This window comes from Akebia trifoliata, chromosome 3 (genome assembly GCF_017979445.1).
Source record: "Akebia trifoliata isolate Shusen 1 chromosome 3, ASM1797944v1, whole genome shotgun sequence".
Classification (NCBI taxonomy): Eukaryota; Viridiplantae; Streptophyta; class Magnoliopsida; order Ranunculales; family Lardizabalaceae; genus Akebia; species Akebia trifoliata.
The window spans coordinates 45593187-45612563 of NC_141377.1; the positions used below are offsets into that span (position 1 = coordinate 45593187).

The 19377-nt window shown below is 35.6% G+C and overlaps 1 protein-coding gene across 2 annotated transcripts; it reads left to right on the forward strand.

Moving 5' to 3' along the window:
• Nucleotides 1-262: 262 nt before the first annotated feature.
• On the forward strand, nt 263-4221 carry LOC147407332 (cholesterol 22-monohydroxylase CYP90B51-like). 2 transcript variants are annotated; one of them, XM_086435851.1, is made up of 9 exons: nt 263-627; nt 716-1040; nt 1142-1294; nt 1540-1791; nt 1930-2022; nt 2111-2189; nt 2278-2384; nt 3195-3422; nt 3935-4221. In XM_086435851.1, the coding sequence occupies exons 1-9, from the start codon at nt 425-427 to the stop codon at nt 4106-4108; spliced, it is 1614 nt and encodes a 537-aa protein (XP_086291977.1). In that variant the 5' UTR covers nt 263-424; the 3' UTR covers nt 4109-4221. The 2 variants fall into 2 exon arrangements, with proteins under 2 accessions (XP_086291977.1, XP_086291978.1); XM_086435852.1 differs by lacking the exon at nt 3935-4221 and adding an exon at nt 3504-3573.
• The last annotated feature ends 15156 nt before the right edge of the window (nt 4222-19377 follow it).

The following is a 19377-nucleotide window of genomic DNA, read 5'->3' on the forward strand; positions in this document are numbered from 1 at the left end:
TAGATATTAAAAGAGACAAACTCACGAGTTTGTAGATTATGAAAATGATGAATGCATGTTTTGAGAATTAAAATGAATAATGTAACGAACTCAGAATTTTTCATATACAACACATGAAATTGAGATTTACCCTTTTTTATTTATTTTATTCCAATTGGGATTTAATAAGTAAAAGTTGGGGTGTCAATAACAGCTCCTTTTCTTAAAATAAAAAATAAAAAAAGGGCAAAACACCTAGAACTAGAAGGACAGGAAAAAAAAAATCCTTTAAAGCAACCTATTCGCTTCAAGTCTTTCATTACGTTTTGGTTCTTCCATGCTTAAGGCTCTAGAGAGTGAGATCTTTTAAATATTTCAGCAGAACTTATAAAAGAGATCAAATAAAGTTCTCTGCCTAAAACAAATAGAGAGTGAGAGAGTGGAGATGTCAGAACTAGAACTTCTTTTCTTGCTTCCTCTTGCAATTTTAGCTTCAATTCTCATCCGAGATTTCCTCAAAAGTAAGAAAAAATCATTTAAACTTCCACCAGGAAACATGGGTTGGCCTTTTATAGGTGAAACAATCGGTTATTTGAAGCCTTATTCAGCTACTACTATTGGAGAATTCATGGAACAACACATTTCAAGGTAATTGATCTCCAGTTTTCAATACCAATAAAGAAATGAAATAATTAAAACATAACCCAAGGGACTTGAATTTTGTGTATATTTGCAGGTTTGGAAAGATTTACAAGTCAAATTTATTTGGTGGCCCCACTATAGTTTCAGCGGATGCGGGGCTAAATCGATTTATACTACAGAATGAGGGGCGCTTGTTTGAATGCAGTTATCCAAGAAGTATAGGTGGGATTCTAGGTAAATGGTCGATGCTTGTTTTGGTTGGAGACATGCATAGAGACATGAGGATGATATCTCTCAATTTCATGAGCAATGCAAGGCTTCGAACACATCTTTTACAAGAGGTAGAGAGTCATACCTTGTTGGTTATAAGATCTTGGAAGGAGAATACTACATTCTCAGCTCAAGATGAAGCAAAGAAGGTAACTTTTTTTTTTTTTTCTTTCTTGTCAAGATATTTTTTGTTTGTTATTTTCATATGTTAAAAGTTCAAAAATAGCTTATTTGTCAAGAAATTTTGTAGTTTACCTTCAATTTAATGGCGAAACATATCATGAGTATGGAACCTGGAGAGCCCGAAACCGAGCTTTTGAAAAGAGAGTACATTACATTCATGAAAGGAGTTGTATCGGCGCCTTTGAACTTTCCTGGAACAGCTTATAGAAAGGCCTTAAAGGTATAATTCAATCTTCTCTTCATACACAAAAATTTTAATTTTTTTTAGAGAAATACCAGTTTTAATAATTGTCATTAGTTTAAAATTTTCTGTTTTGTGGTTAATTTAATCATAATTTCAAGTTATTAAAGAATAAATCCATTCTCTATTTTTTTTTTTTTCCAGAATTAGTGTACCACTCTAATTATTAATCATGATTAATACTCAACACTAACGTTTTACTTTTGATGAACTATATATGGTAGTCTCGGTCGAGCATCCTTAAAGTTATCGAGCGAAATATGGAAATGAGAATACAGAAGACGAACGATGAGAATGGGAAAATGGAAGAAGATGATCTTCTAGGATGGGTATTGAAGAATTCAAATCTATCGACAGAACAAATTCTCGATTTGATACTAAGCTTGCTTTTCGCTGGTCATGAAACCTCCTCAGTATCCATAGCTTTAAGCATCTATTTCTTGCAAGGTTGTCCTAAAGCTGTTCAAGAGTTGAGGGTAAGCCAATAAATCAAGCATATATTCCCTTTTTATTCATACATATATATATATATATATTAGAATTTAGGAAATTATTACTTAGTACTTATAAAATCCATTTATTTTTTAAAAGAACTCCAATTTCCTTATAATTAGGAAGAGCACCTTGAAATTGCTGGAGCTAAAAAACAGGCAGGAGAGTCTGAATTAGATTGGGAAGACTACAAACAAATGGAATTCACTCAATGTGTAAGCTCTCTTAATCATAATTATTACTTTGATTTAATCATACCTATTATAGAAATTTTATTAATTTAATGTCTCTTTGTAAATTAAGGTAATTAGTGAGACACTCCGGCTTGGAAACGTGGTTAGATTTGTGCACAGAAAGGCTCTCAAAGATGTCAGATACAAAGGTACGTAGGACAACGCAAGCAACTATACCTATGTTTTCTCACCGGATTCTGACCCACTTCGAAATTTTATTGTGTTTCTTTCTTTTAGGTTATGACATTCCACGCGGATGGAAAGTTCTTCCAGTATTTGCAGCTGTTCATTTGGATCCATTGATCTTTGATCAACCTCAACAATTCAATCCATGGAGATGGCAGGTTAGTCAAATAATAAATATACAAAGAAGTAAAAGTTCAATAAAATTTGAGAGGTTTAATTCAAAAAAATTAAAAAAAAAATTTCTCAATTTCTACAAGAGTGTAATAATACTAAATAAAAATAGGTGAAGGAGATTTTTATTTTATTTTTATTTTTAAGGGGAATTATAACTTTTATCCTTATATTTGTTCTGGTGGGCCACATCTAGGATAAGGTATGTCACTGAACTCATATCAATCAAACACAAGGATTAACACTTCTAGAAGTGGCCACCAATGTACGGGATTAGGACCCACATGAATGATGAACATGAAGCCCACCATTTAGCATTATCAGTATCAATATTTCAATTGATTAAGACTTTCATTATTTCTCTAATTTCTTTTTTTTTTCTCCCTTTTTTTTTTGTTTTTTGGGTCTGAGATGATTAAAAGAACATATGAATTGAAGCTCTCACATGCACGTGCACGAGTAACCTTGTTTGTAGTGAGTGAAAATAACAGATCTAATTAAGAACTTTCCTAGAAATTGAAAAAAAAGAAGAAAAAAAAAAAAAGAAATGCACTTTCTGAGGTCCACCCCTTCCATCCATTCAATTTGTGGGCCAATCTTATCTACATTAATATGTACGTTAGTATTTGTTTTTTTTTTTTTTTTTCTAGACAAGTTAGAACCCAAAAATTTAACGAATAGGGTAATCTGGAGCATTGGATGATTTATTATTTTTTCTTAAATGAAAAAAAAAAATCCACTTTTTCTATTTATGGTTAGCTTATAATTTGTTTTTTTTTTTTTTTTTGTTGTTGCAGAATAGAAGAAAAACGGATTGTTCTTCATCAATTTTGAACAAGAGTGTGAACAACAACTTTATGCCATTTGGGGGTGGACCACGTCTATGTGCCGGGTCTGAACTAGCAAAGTTGGAGATGGCAGTGTTTATCCACCATTTGGTCCTTAATTATCATTGGGAGTTAGCCGAACCCGATCATGCTCTTGCCTTCCCATTCGTTGAGTTCCCCAAAGGCCTACCAATCAAGGTCCACCACCACCACTAGCACCTCACCCTCTTATAACAAACAACAAAAATCGTCGAGTTCCCCAAAGGCCTACCAATCAAGGTCCACCACCACCACCACTACCACCTCACCCTCTTATAACAAACAACAAAAATCGTGTAGAAACTTAAAACTAGCTCTCACTCTCAGCCTCACACCTTGGATGTCAAAGACAAACACGAAGTAAAAAATGAGAGGAGGAGAAGAAGAACATATATCCTTCTGTATGTTTAGAGATGAGAAGTTCACACAAAGCCACTCGTTGGTGTTTTTGGATTTTTCCAACGGCTATTGGAAAGATCTTTCGACTTTATCTCACATGAAGACATAATAATTATTAGAATCTAATATATATAAAGATGGGTAGATGTACATATAAGGACCACACCCTTGATTGTAAATTTTATTTTCTTTTACTCCTTCCACTTTGGGCTTGGGCCTCATATTATTATTATTATATGTTTTTAACTATGTTTTCATGTAAAAATTTCCAGTTTTATGTATCAAGGACAAAGTCACTTCTACGATTCCGTTGGGATGAAGAAGAAGAAACGAAGATAGAAATAAAGTCCATTTTGTCGCTTGGCCCTTTTCACTTTGTAAATGTTGTTGGTTCTTTGGCCTTATTTGTCCTACAATATCTTTTGATTATTTCCTGGGCCTACTAGCAATGTCGCCCATATCCATTGTTGTATTTTTTATTATTATTATTATTATTATTTTCCTCAATCAATCCAAACCGCAGAAATCTGTTGTATTTGAGGTACTAATAATCAGCCTTGTAATTCATTCTATAAGTAGACTAAAGGAAACACTGAGTCAAAATCTGTTGTGTACTAGCATTTAAAAGATACAACCTGATCATGCAAGTGGCACATGTGCTTGCCCACGTGGCATACTCAAAATGCTCTCCTGACATGGTATGTGCTCGAACCATAGATTCTATGCCTCAGGATACACGACTGCACATTTGTGTATCCCGAGGGAAAAAGATCAATGGTTCGAGCACATACTACATCATGAGAGTATTTTGAATATGCCTCGTGGGAGAGTCAGAAAAAGATTTATTTATTAATATTTCTCCTCTTTGCTTGTGCTCAGATGATTGATCATGGTAACAAATTATTTGAGTAAAGATTTCTTTGTTAATCTGATGAACCAATGGCATGATGCCACATGTATTGAAAAAATGGAAACAGTGACTGGTTATTGGAGAGAAATTTTTTAGGAATTTCATATGATTTGATTTTACTTGTTTTTTCAATACGCGCCGCATAATGTCATTGGCTCATCAGCTTAGCACAAAATTTTGTAATAGCAAATTTATGTTCCAATTATTTAATCGTGGTAGCCGACAAGTGTAGAGAATAAGGAGTGTATTAGTGTGCAAGATTGGGATTAAAGACAATTATATATATTTAAAAAAAAAGGTAATATGTTTTTACCCTTTTTACACAGTTTTTTTTTATATTTTTAAGTATGAATTTCATTTAAGGGGTTGAATTGCATGACCATTTCAATCGATTCTTGTGGGAAAATCTCTGTGTAATTCATGAAGTATTTGCAGAATTGCTAACAATGCACGTGAGCATGCTAGTAGGGTGTTTATTCCCACTTGGGTGGTCAGCTTTGCCACATTTGTATTAATTAATGATAAGATTGACTGTCTCGATCTCATTTATGTCATGGGGCACACTTTCTAGACCATCAATAGATTGATCTACACATCAAATTGCAGTTTATTGATTGGAGATTTCTAACCATTGGATTCAACCATTATTCTTATCCAGAACTTTACTAACAAAAATAGCTAAAAACATGGATTGGGGCCTTGAAGAAATAAATGCTCATATACAGTGACTAAATTTGTTAATCATTATTATTTTTGGTTGGAAAATTATACGAAGCAAAGATCTTACCCTGTGCTAGTGATCCCCTAAACACCTTTCCACTTTCTTGTGAATTCATCTTGAATGGGGATCTTGGCTCTACTTTATCCCAGTTTTGCAAAGGGGCAACCACATATTTCACCATGAATTGGTCAAAATATATAGAATTTCTTATTTTTCATTGAAGATTAGATCCACTAGTCCTTAAGAAATCCATATTTCTCTAACAATCTCATTTAGAGGGGAGATATGCTCTCTTTGTATTTGAATGATAGTTTGAAATTTATTTCCAACAATAAATGATTTTCTCAAGTAAAATTGTAATTGGAAAATGAACTCCTTATTGTTTTGAGTCAGTGTTGAGATGTCAAGAAGAGTTGCTTTCTAGTTTTGAGGGTGGAAGTAACGTTAATGACATTAAATGAGGGAAAAACCATTTCCTTGGGAAGTGTGGGGGGTTCGAAAACATTTACTTGCCTTAAAGCTAGAAAACGATTTTCCATAAATAAAAAAATACAATTGTACACCTAAAATTCACATTTCTTCTGAAAAATCCAATTTCTACGATCAATTATACAGAGCTTAAGGATATACATCTGAGAAGCAATTTTCCAATTCAAATATATTATAGAAAACTATTGTCGGTTGAGACTCTAGTGTCCTTTGATAAAAAGGGCCTCCGACCCCATCAATATTGAATGGCACTTAAAAGAAGATCAGAATGCTCGTGTGGAAGGCGTAAAACAAGGAGAGATTTGAAGAACCAAATCTGTCTGGCAAGACATCACCATAAGTTAGGTTTTATTTCGCTTTCCAAGCGAAGCTGCTTTAATTGCTACATGTATTCGCTTTCAGTTGTTCGGGTTTCTCAAGTCTCAAGGCTCAAGTCCTACCACTCTCTCTGAGGTCTAAGACGGTGCACGTTGGGGGCTTTAAATGCAAATTATTAAACTTTAGACCAACATTTCCACATTTCTCATCATTCTCTTTGTGAGGACACTGTCTCCTTCAATTCCTTTTTCATTTTATTTTGGGCTTCTTACGAGCCATAGGCATGATTATTGGAAGAGTCTTGCTGGAGTGACCTACAAATTCACTGCATTTCACACAGTGCTGAAGTGGAGATGCACACAAAATCATAGATGATTTTCACTCTTATGTGGATGGAAAGCATTTATGGTTCTGTCACACATTCATGTCGGTAAAGTGTGAAACACGGTGAATTTTGAGGTCACTCTAACATTTTCCTTATTGAAATTGGTAGCAATCCAGAATGATGTCCGGTTCCCATAGTAACATATAGTGTCTCTGTGGCACGTTTTAATTGGAGATTAAACACACCGGTCAACATGCCATGTGGGAAACAGGAGCCTATACCGTTGTGAGAGCGCCACATTTTAGAGATAATCAAAATCCCTTTGAATATTAGGACTTCTGTGACTGATCATTTTCAAAGTCTTTTGATCAAGCTTAAAGAATTTTTTTTTTTTTAAACAAAAAAATAAATCTAATCTAAGACATGATTCTTACAAGTCCAAATTCTGATGGATTAATATATTTTTGTTTCAATATGACTTCACCACCGTAGAAAGCGTATAACATGAAATTACAAGAAAAAAAAGTACTACAGAGGATCAGCTCCCGTAGAATACGGCTTGGTTAGGGAAAGATGTGTTTAAAGTTCAACCAAAACGGGCCAGGTATACACTGTTTCTATCCTATAGGAATGGGACACCTTACCTGATCCTGAGATCCTGATTCTATTAGAATAGGAAGTTGCTGTTAACTAAAAACTATGCTAAGCTTATGATTCGATGGTAGTAGCAGCCACGTATATCAAAAATAAAATCATCATGAGATTGGTTGGCCAGAGAAAAAATAGTAGATGACATTGTTAAGAGGTCTAATGTTTGAATTTTTACCCTCTTTTGTGTGCATGCGGCATCATGCAATTGATGCATCAGGTTGGCATAGTTTTCCATAAACAAAAAAATTATGATTCATCTATTCTCTTTATAGAGATAGAAAGACCTTCCAAAGGCATTAATTAGTTAAGCCAATGACACCACCCAAAAAAAAAAACGAAATGAGGGTTAAACAACAAATTTTTATTTATTTTTACTAGGTAGGGGAAATTAGTTATCACTAATTAGTTGGTGAACCCAACTTGTACTAACGAAATTCACAGATTTTGACCTACTTGAAGAGCTATTAGAATAAAGTCAATTTTGAATGTTGTTTTAGCATTTTATTAGTATTTGATATCCAATGGTGATGACAATATATTCTCATTATTTTATAATTTATATATGAGTCAACCATTGAGTCTTTATAATTTATATAAAGAATAATGTAGTTATAGGAATCGTACGTTTCTAATTTTATTTCTTTTGACCAAAAAGAAAATTGTGAGGACATTTTTGAAAGAAAATTTTGTTGTCAACAAACCACTACTCCGCTTGATCTCGCTGAATTATAATAACTAGTATGTTGTATATGCAAACAAACATATATATACCCCTCCACAATAATGTGGCTACTTAAATGATATCACCTAACAGTGTTGGATGGGTGGTGACACTCAAGCATTAGTTTTGATGAATAAGGTTGCCCCATGGGTTGGATAAAGCCCAATGGATCATGGTCAATCCACTAGACCCAGAGATAACCTATTCCAAAAAAAAAAAAAAAAAAAGGTATTACAAAATAAGGATTTATAACTTTTAATAATTACTTTAAAATTTTTATTTTAAATATATAATCTAAATCTATATCATATTTTTATTACACAGTCTACTATAAAGGTATTTTGTAATTTGAATATTAATTATCTTAATGTTGTAGATAACAGAGTTAAAAAAGAGGATATTTCATATTTTTAAAAAGCTAAAGCCTAGTGGTTATAGGGGATTATAATTTTATTCATTTTTAAGGTAATAATCTTAATATTGATATTATAAGATGTAAATGTGGAGGCATTTTTGGTGTTAAAAAAAAAAACTATTCGACCAACTCCCATTAAAATAGAAAAGATTATTATACTAGTAAAGATAAGTTTCTTAAAGAGAAATACAAACTTATTTTTAATTATTTTATTTTTATTAATGACTAATATTAAAAAGTTAGGATTCATTCGTAAATAAAATTCTTTGTAATTATCTAAAAAGTTTGAAATAAGTGATCTAATTTTATATCTTATTTTATCATTTAATATACTGTCAAGGTCTTTTATAATTTAAAATAGTAACTAGGTAATTTCACAAATAACATAATAAATAAAGGATATTTCAATAATTTTAAAAAATTAAATATTATCATGGATTGTGGCATTGTAATTTTTTTCTAAATTTTTCTTGACAAAAATGACAGGGATGTTTTTGGTTGATAAACTTTGTATCAACAAACACCTATTTGGCCTTCTCTATAGTTAAAGGACAAAAAATACGTAAGTACGATGGACAAATCCATTGTCAAATAAATAATTATTATCAATCAATAATGTGTATTAATTAGTTTTTTGAGGGGTGGCAATTCTTTAACCCAATTTGAAAACAATACAAAATTAGCAGGTTTGGGTTCAGCCTAAATGTGTTTCTATTGTTATAATGTCAAGCTGTCTAACCCGATTATTAAATGGGTTGTTGTTAGGGCTAGGGACAATAATTCATCTAACTCATTTTTGATTAGTTTAATTATCATGTCACTAATGTGTTGCGTTGACCAGCACACAACCCGGCCTTATATAATCTATTTAATGGTTGTGATATAAAGTTTTTAGTGGTGGAACTTAATTTATGTTTTGTGACTCTTAAGTATTGATGTTAATGATAAGTTATACATACTAGATACAAGTTGTGATCATGTTTGGGTTGTAACTGTGCTTGTGTCTCGGTCGTAATTGTGTCATGTTCACGGGTTGTGCATATCAATCTGAATTCTAAACATAACACATTTCAACATGAGTCGGTCTATTTGCGCACACCAAAATGGTTCATTGCACTCATTTAAGTGACTTTTGTTAAAAAAATAAAACAAATTACCATTTTACCCTTTTATTTTTGGCTTATTGCACACACCATCACCTATCAAACAAAAACTCAAAACCCACTTTGTTGTTGTTCTTCTTTTGAATATTGTTAGAGGTTGAATCAATGGAAATTAGGTTTTAAGATTTTTTTTCTTCAAATTATCTTATTTCTTTTACTTTTGTGACTATAATCATTAAGAAAGATGAAGATTAGATTTGAATTAAAAAATTCAAAAAAAAAAAAATTTACATTTTTGTTTTGTAGGTACTTACCGAATAAAACTTTCTATCGACTATTGTAAAATAGATTCAGTAGGTACCCACCAAATCTTATAATATAGTTTCGGTAGGTACCTACCAAACAAAACTTTCTCATGTGAACGGACTTCGACTCGATTGGGTGTATTAGGGTAAGTAGAATAAATATAATCAAAGCTTAAAAATCTTATTGAAATCTTTTCAGATACAAAGAACAAGGAAAAGAAATGAGAGAGAGAATAAGAAGACGAAAATGCTTCGGTACATTTAGATGTGTGCAAATAAGCAATAGAGGTGGTTAAAACAGATTTATTAATTGGGTGTGTGCAAAAGAATATTTTAAAGTTAAAGTAAGTATCAAAGTTAAAATAAGTATCATAGCAAGCAGGTTGGATTTACAGTGGGGGCATTTGCCCTCACAATTTATTTTTTTCATTCTTAATTGCCTCCTCATGGGCAAAATCTTGGCTTGGCCACTAATAACAAGTGAGTGAAATGAGTCATTTCGATGTGCGCAAATAAATTGACTCATTCAACATATCTACTAAATGGGTTATATGGGTCATATCTTGTTAATTGTTTAATAAACTAGTTAAATGATTTGGGGTTTGGGATGGGTAAATTTTTACCTCAACACGACACTATCCAACTCATTGTGAGTCCGACTTTGAAGTGGGTAGACTGCTTGAAAATTGTGAAGATTGCAAGTCACGTGGTGTTTTAAATTTATTTCAGGCCCCTACGTACATTTCCGTTAAAATTTGGAATAACTATATGGAAATGCCACATGTGATCCAATGGAGATGGTTCGTTCAAAATTTTGAAGCGTGATAATCCAATCCTAGGTTTTTTGTTTTTTTCAAAAAGAAACTTTTAATTCTTTGTTTAATTTAAAATTTACAATCAATTAATATTTTGTATTATAATTAGTCAGGCATTTTAAATAAGAGGGGATAAATATCCATCACGGAATAAAAGAGAAACGTAGAGATTCTCCCTGGGAATAAGGAATTTGTGTTAGAAGAATAGGAACTTTTCCTTGTTTTGGTTTCTTATTGGAATTAAAGAAATTGAGGGATATTTATTTCAATTCCTATTTTCAAAATCTTATTTAAATTACAGAAATTTTTGTAATTCATGTTCAACACGCATGTCTTGTTCAGATTCTTGAGAGAAATTGAGTCTAATAAGTTGAGATGGAGTGGTTTTCCAGGTAGAAAAGTCTACCGAGTTAGAGTCAAATACCATCAAGATGTATATGGAGGACGAAGGCAGTACATGCAACGTTGTTCCCCTTCCCAACGTATATGCTCGAAGAAGTGATACTCTACTGCAAAAGGCACGTCGAGGCCCATACCACTGACCAAATAGAGACGAATCTCAAGAGATTTGATTCTTATTTTATTTGGACATAAAGGAGCTCCTTAAATTGATTTGTCAAGTTATTGCCGATAAAATCAAGAATAAAAGTGTGGAGGAGATTCGATCATACTTCAACATTGAAAACGATTTCACCCGCGAAGAGGAGGCCCAGCTTCGTACGGAGAATAATTGGGATATTAATGATTAATTATATTATTTTTCCAATTGCCCATTTTGTGTTTCATCTTCTAGATTAATTTATTTTTCTTGCTTTATTTTATATATATATATATATATATATATGGGAAATGTTCAGCACCCTAAGTTTTACCACACACTTTAACAAACGTTTTTTGTCTTACATGGGTTAGAAGTTTTGGAATGGGCTGATTTTTGGTGAGGATGATCTCTATGATTAGAAGATCATCCTCCCCAAAAATCAGCCCATTCTGAAATGTTTAGCCCCATGTTTACACGTTGAAAAATCGTGGACCGTCCATTTTTTGTAAATCAATTTTGATGGGGTTAGAAGTTTTGGAATGAGCTGATTTTTGGTGAGGATGATCTCCTCACCATAGAGATCATCCTCACCAAAAATCAGCTCATTCCGAAACTTCTAACCCATGTAAGACAAAACGCGTTTGTTAAAGTGTGTGGTAAAACTAAGGGTGGCGAACGGGACCCTATATATATATATATATATATATATATATATATATATATATATATATAGGTCCAGTTCAGCACCAAACATTTTCACCAACATTTTAGCCAATCATTTTTGTCCTACATGGGTTAGAAGTTTTGGAATGGGCTGATTTTTGGTGAGGATGATCTCTACGGTGAGGAGATCATCCTCACCAAAAATCAGCCCATTCCAAAACTTCTAACCCATGTTTACAAGCTGAAAAATCGTGGACCGTCCATTTTTTGTAAACTGTTTTTTATGGGATTAGAAGTTTTGGGATGGGCTGATTTTTGGTGATGATGATCTCCTCACCGTAGAGATCATCCTCACCAAAAATCAGCCCATTCCAAAACTTCTAACCCATGTTTTGAAAAATGTGTTTGCCAAAATGTTTGCCATTGAACGCTACCCATATATATATATATATATATATATATATATATATATATATGGATGGCGTTATTACGACCCCCATTACAACCCCCTTTGCGACACATCATTTTGTCTTATATGGGCAAAAATGTTTGGAATGGGCTGATTTTTTGTGAAGATGATCTCTGTGATGATGATTTTTTGCAAAAAATCATCTCATTACAAAACTTCTAACCCCATCAAAATTGATTTACAAAAATTTGACAGTCTAAAATTTTTTAACTTGTAAACATGGGGCTAGAAGTTTCATAATGAGCTGATTTTTGACAAGGATGATCTCCTCACTATAGAGATCAATATGGGGCTAGAAGTTTCATAATGAGCTGATTTTTGACAAGGATGATCTCCTTACTATAGAGATCATCTGCACAAAAAATCAATCCATTCCAAACATTTTTGCCCATATAAGACAAAATGGTGTGTCGCAAAGGGGGTCGTAATGAGGTTCGTAATAACCCGACCCTATATATATATAAATTTTGTATTTAAGTAGAAATGGGACAGTGTGATAAAAACCCATATTTGGCTAATGGCTGTTAAATTTCATAAAATTCAAAATTTGACAGATTAAGAAATTGAATTTTTATTATTTAAATTTTCTTTTTTTGCCTTCAATGGCCAGAAACGTCAAATTAATAGGGGATGGGAGAAATTCAATGAATCTATATGAGCTGAGGTTTGGCCTGTCGAATTTTCCCGTCCAATTGCCCCCCACTCAATTATTTTTGTATGAATTTAGATGCCCTTGCTTTTTTTTCTTTCTTTTTTTTTTTTTTTGTATGATTAAGACACCCATTTAAACTTATAACTAAAATAACTTATTTTTTTCTTTGTAAAATTAATCGTCTCAAGTACTTTAACTTCTCTAGAAATTTAAGTTTAATTTATTTAGGTCCATATGCTATCCATCATTTCAAGCATTGTCTTAATCACTTCTATAAACGTAAAAACTTAAAATTTTCTATCAAAAATCTCATCATCTTTTATTTTAAAAGTCATATCATTTTCTTTGGATTTAAAAGTTAAAGTAAATCTTAAAGTTGAAATTAGTGTAAAAGTTTTGGTAAGACAATTGCCCGTCTGACAAGACCGAGGGGCATTTTGATGGATATTTGAGATATCCTATTTTTTTAATTGATGACATTGCCCTTTGACTTGAGTCTTCTCCCATACACTTATGTGAAATGATCAAAATGCATTTTTCTTGAATCTTCAAGAGTAAAGCATAGACTAGGTCGTTGGATTAAAGACTGAGTAAGGATATTCACACACAAAGCTGGATATGATTATAATGCCTTACCCGATCCACACAAAACTCATTGCCAACTCTAGTTATATTTTGAGTCATGCTAGGGTGACACAGGATTTACTGTAATTCTCACAATTCTGATGTGGACATGCATACATAACCGTAGATGATTTTTACTCATATCACGAGAAAATACATTTATGTTTACGTGCACATCCCACATCAGATTTGTGAGAATTGCAGCAAATACATTTTGTCATTTCAACATTTTCCTTATATTTTCCCCCTGGAGGGATAGAAGAATTACATTTTTAATAATCTTTGCAAAACGAGGTGATAAGACCTAAAAAAAAGTAGTCTCAAAAAGAAAGAGAACTGCTATTGGCACCCCAACTTTTCCTTATTACACTACAATTTCTTAAATTATTTAACAGACCTCAGAAACACTCTTCATACATTATAAAGGTTTGGTTCAAATTATAATCTCAACATACAAAACATTATTACATTCGCTCAAACAATTTCAGAACTTGTTTACAATTATGATTAGCCTCATACAAAATCCTAAATTCAAAAACTAGAAATCTAATCTAAAAAAAAAATGAGAGAGCTTCTATTGGCACCCTAACTTTTACTTATTCTCTACCATTCACTTATTATCTTTATTTTAAATTGGGTTGTAATAAGTAAAAGCAGGGATGCCAATAGCAACTCTAAAAAAATAAAATCTGTTTTTAAGATTGTCACTGTGAAAATTACACTCCCCCAATTAATTATTTTTTTAAAATAGAACCTTGTCCCAAGTGGAGAGAAGGTCCCAAAAAAATATAAAAAAATATGAGTGTTGATTTTCTAATTCAATTTGAAAGACTAACTCAAAAACTCACTATTGATGTTTTCCCTGGGGATACATGACTAAACATGTTTATAGGGATGCGCAATTCTGTATCTCGAGGAAAAATCTATGATTCTTGCACATGCCACATCAGTAACTTTTTGAGTTATTCTTGTTAATGTTGAGTTAGAAAATCATTACACAAAAAATATTACTTTAGAATAATGATAAATGCACACGGTTTTGATACACGGATTGGTACATGACTGACATGGCAAGGACATAAAACTGCACATCTTTTTTTTTTTTTGTATCCCTAAGAAAAACATTTATATTTATGTGCCCTTGTGTCACGGCCCTATTCTTTCGAAGCGGGGTCGTGCGGCGCAAGGGGGTCAAATCCACTTGCAAGCCTGTAAAATGATCGTACACCACACACACGTAGCTAGCAAACAAGTAAACGAGGCAACACGAGATAAAGCCCAGAGGCAACTTTGTTGATATAATATTGGTTACACGGTGTAACGCGTTATAAAAGCAAATAGATGCGTTACAAGCAATTGATAATCCTATGACACGCGGGACTTCCACGGAGCTGGGCTTCAAGGCTTCAACAACGTGGGTGTAGGCCGGGGATTGGGATAGCACTGACACCCTTCCTAGAAAGTGTATGCTAAGTCTTTACTAGGTTTCCAGAAGGAAACATCAAAAGTAGAGGCCGGTCATACTCCCTTATTACGAAAATGCCACTAAGCTAACAAGTGTGCCCTGGCACGGGACTGACACGTACCCTAAGCTAACAGATATGCCCTGGTACGGGGGCTGACATGGCTTCATAACGAGCCTTACATACTGTTACATGAGTGCTCTCGGGTAGCTCCGGGGCGAGCTTACACCTAACTCTAGGTGACAGATGATGTGGCCGTTACAGTCTCCCCCACTTATTCTGCAGACGTCCTCGTCGCATTGACCCGGCAAACTCTTCAATCTGCTGCTTGAAAGGTTGTAGGTTCTCTGCACTCTCCTATGTAGCTTCAAATTCTGGCATGTATGGTGTGACGAAGTACTCCACGTGCTGCTGCTGCTGCTGCTGTTGCTGGATGGAACTGCTGCTGAAATGACGTCTTCGAGAACTTTGTCGACAACACGCTCTGGCTGAAAAGCTGAATGAGAAGTGGTACGTGTTGGAATGCTGCGCGCGGGATCTCCTTGATCTACTTGATACGGCTTGAGACTTCTTGCATGGATGACAGAGTAGATGCTGTGTAACCTGTACGGTAACCAGAGTTTAGCAAACCTGTACGTCCTTGGACTGTGTCTCCTGTAGCCTGAAACAATAATGTGAGAAGTTAAACACTGTTGGCCTGATATAAGTTCAAAAGTACTCTTGTTGGAGGAAGAGTTCTTCTGAGTGGTGGAATTGAACAAATTCGCCCAATTCGGATGATCGGCATTGGCAAGATGTCTAAAATACTCCAACGCAGAACTGAATCTCTCCGTTGGCCAAACTGATTGATGATGTACACTGCTCGGAAAATCAAGCTGGAATCTAAGTAGTCTGCACGGTCCGTTCCATAACTTCCCTGTGACTCTTAAATCTCTGACGCTGACAACACTTTGAGGTACATCACAATTCTTGCTGACACTCTGACTAAATGGCTGAGGGGCTTCTTCTGCAACTTGAATCTTACAGTAACCTGATCTCTGACCTAACTCTGAAAAACACTTGGCTGTCCCAAGCTTATCAAACAATGCGACACTCTGCTGGATAGGATACTTGTTCTTGATGGTGATCTTCTTCACTGCTCGATAATCGATATAACGTCTTGAAGACCCATACTGCTGCTTGCTCAACTCAGCTAGTCTTGGATGATTCATCCTGTAAGGCCTCTCTATAAGAGGTGTGGCAACAAGTAGCAATTCATTCTGATGATCATTCGACCTACGTGGCTGTAGAGTCTTCGGAAGCAAATTCGTTATCTCGTCATCATCTTCTGCTAAAACCTGTGTAACCTGTGTGGGAGTTGAACTATGGTCCTTTTCTTCGGCTTCAACTCTCAAGGAAGCAATGTACGGTTGCTTACCTTTCTTCAACCCTTTCTTCACCTGAATGGCTGAAATCAAATTTCCCTCTTCCTTGCCTGTGGAGACGGGAACAAAGCTTGGACATTCACCTAGCATGCCCAAGGTGTTGGCGAATGGCATTGGTACAACCCTGTTCTGTCGCATGAAATCCATCCCAATGACAACTCTGAACTCATCGAGCGGAACTGCGAGTAAATCAAGCTTACCCTTCCATGTACCTATCTTGACGGACACTGACTTGGCCGAACCTTGGATAGGAGTGGCTTGGGAGTTTACAGCTTTCATACGGCTTTAACCCTTATCGAGCCGGATATTGAGACGCTTCGCCTCTGCAGGGGTAATAAAGCTGTGAGTAGCTCCTGTATCAACCATTGCTTGGGTGGTCTTCCCACCAACTTCAATATCGACATACATTAGACCCTTCCGTTTCTGGCTATTCTGAGTCTCAGATGTCTGTTTCATTGCATTCAAAATATGCAAGGCTCCCATGTGAGGAGAATCTTCATGATCTCGCCCACTCGTACTCTCGTGACTAGGGTCACTCTGGGAAGCTAATAGTGCAGTCAGTTTGGCTCGCTGTGGGCACTTGATTGTCTTATGAGGCCCACCACACAAAACATATCCATGCTTGTGACGACGCTTGACTGGCGAGGTACTTCTGCTCTGTGAAGGAGAGGAGTTCCGTGATGATCCCGGACTGGAACTCTTTCTATGCCTTCCATTCTTGCCATTCGAAGACTTCTTTGTGTACTCAGGTTGCTGGTAGTAACCCTTCGATTGAGGATGTACATACTGTTGGCTCCCTCCCGCGGGAGTATAATCAGTCAACCGCTCGGCTGCTGCAATTGCAGACGCGAGATCTTCCACACGTTGCCGTTGGAGTTCTGTCTGAACCCAAGGCTTGAGTCCTTCTTGGAATGAGAACAGCTTGTCTTTCTCTAACATATCACGGATATCAAGCATCAAGACGGAAAACTGCTTGACGTACTCGTGAACTGTACCTGTATGTTGGAGTTGCCTCAACTTTCTGCGGGCAATGAACTCCACGTTCTCGGGTAAGAACTGGTGCTTCAATTCTTTCTTGAGGTCCTCCCATGTATCGATGGAACATTGGCCACTTTCCATCTCGGTGTACTTTGTCCGCCACCATAGCTTGGCGTCACCTGCAAGATACATAGAAGCAGTTGTTACTTTTACCTCTTCGGAATCCGGACGAGCTGCACGGAAGTACTGCTCCATGTCGAACAGGAAATTCTCGAGCTCTTTCGCATCGCAAACACCATCGAAGGTACGTGGCTCGGGTACTCGCAAGCGCGAGGGAGAAGCTTCACTATTGGTAGGCCGTTCGTTACCGACGGCGCGGACCAGGAGACCTACTTTTGTAGTGAGCTCTGTAATCTGTTCCTGTAAGACGGCTAGACTGTCTCGGGTATCTTCCTCGAGGGCTGTCACTCTAGCTCTGGATGTCTCGGATCTTTCCTCCAGCGTGCTCTGACGATCATCTATTCGTGCAATACCATCAACAATACCGGATAGCATACCTATCTTTTCCTCCAATACCTCGATGCATTCCTTGTTTGTACGTGGTGCTGATGTGTTTGGAGCGGGTAGATCCGCGGTACTAGTAGTTCCTCTTACCATCGTTCGCGTGAACCAAATGGAATCTCGGGGAATAGCTAGGGGGAATACCTACTGTGCTCAAACAACTGCTGCTCTGATACCAACTGTCACGGCCCTATTCTTTCGAAGCGGGGTCGTGCGGCGCAAGGGGGTCAAATCCACTTGTAAGCCTGTAAAATGATCGTACACCACACACACGTAGCTAGCAAACAAGTAAACGAGGCAACACGAGATAAAGCCCAAAGGCAACTTTGTTGATATAATATTGGTTACACGGTGTAACGCGTTATAAAAGCAAATAGATGCGTTACAAGCAATTGATGATCCTATGACACGCGGGACTTCCATGGAGCTGGGCTTCAAGGCTTCAACAACATGGGTGTAGGCCGGGGATTGGGATAGCACTGACACCCTTCCTACAAAGTGTATGCTAAGTCTTTACTAGGTTTCCAGAAGGAAACATCAAAAGTAGAGGCCGGTCATACTCCCTTATTACGAAAATGCCACTAAGCTAACAAGTGTGCCCTGGCACGGGGCTGACACGTACCCTAAGCTAACAGATATGCCCTGGTACGGGGGCTGACATGGCTTCATAACGAGCCTTACATACTGTTACATGAGTGCTCCCGGGTAGCTCCGGGGCGAGCTTACACCTAACTCTAGGTGACAGATGATGTGGCCGTTACACCTTGGCACGTCGCATACTTATCCTCGTACCAAAATTGTGTGCATTCATCACAACTCATTACTTTAAGATTCTGACGGTGGGAATGTCCTACACCCCACCCCTCAAATTTTTTTTAATAGACCCTGGAATTAAGAATTTTTCCAAAAAATATATGTTAATTAAGATCTCTAAAATCCCCACTTGTTTAAAAATTTGTAGTTTCCTAAAATTCAAAAAACTCTTTAGATCTCCATCCCCTTCCACATTGAAACTTCTAAGTTTTATTTATTATCAAAACATGCCCTAAAAATTGGAAATTTTTGAAAATAGTAGACTATTCATTATTTTAATTAAATTTTCTTATCGTTTTTCAGAACTAACATTTTGATTCAAGTGGGGGAAAAACTTATTGTTTTATAAAGTAGACTTAAATTAAACGGGAAAATATTTACTATTTTATAAAATAGGAAAAAAAAATTTCACTTCAACCAAAAAAATTTAATTCAAAAAATGGCAATTTACCAATTCGGGAATTTAAAAAACCAGTCTACTATTTTGGGATTTTTTCAAAATTTTCTTTACCTTTCTTGGAATTTTTCCTAAAAATTCTTCTAAGGTCCCCTTCCTTTGTATGTTAATTAAAGTTAAAAAAATAAAAGTCTAAACAAATCTCTCTATCTCTTCTCTCTCTGTCCCTCTTTATAAATAAGTAAAAGAGTTAGATAGAGATTGATTTATTTTGGAGCATCAATAGATAAAGAGCATGATTTTTAAACTCGTCCGAGACCGAGATGTATCGCCCGAGTTAATTCGGTATCAGAGCTG

Coding starts and splice junctions, on each gene's coding strand:
- LOC147407332 (XM_086435851.1), top strand. CDS start 425: ATGTCAGAACTAGAACTTCTTTTCTTGCTTCCTCTTGCAATTTTAGCT. Junction 2,385..3,194: donor TCAATCCATGGAGATGGCAG/GTTAGTCAAATA, acceptor TTGTTGTTGCAG/AATAGAAGAAAAACGGATTG. Junction 3,423..3,934: donor CCAAAGGCCTACCAATCAAG/GTCCACCACCAC, acceptor AAAAATTTCCAG/TTTTATGTATCAAGGACAAA.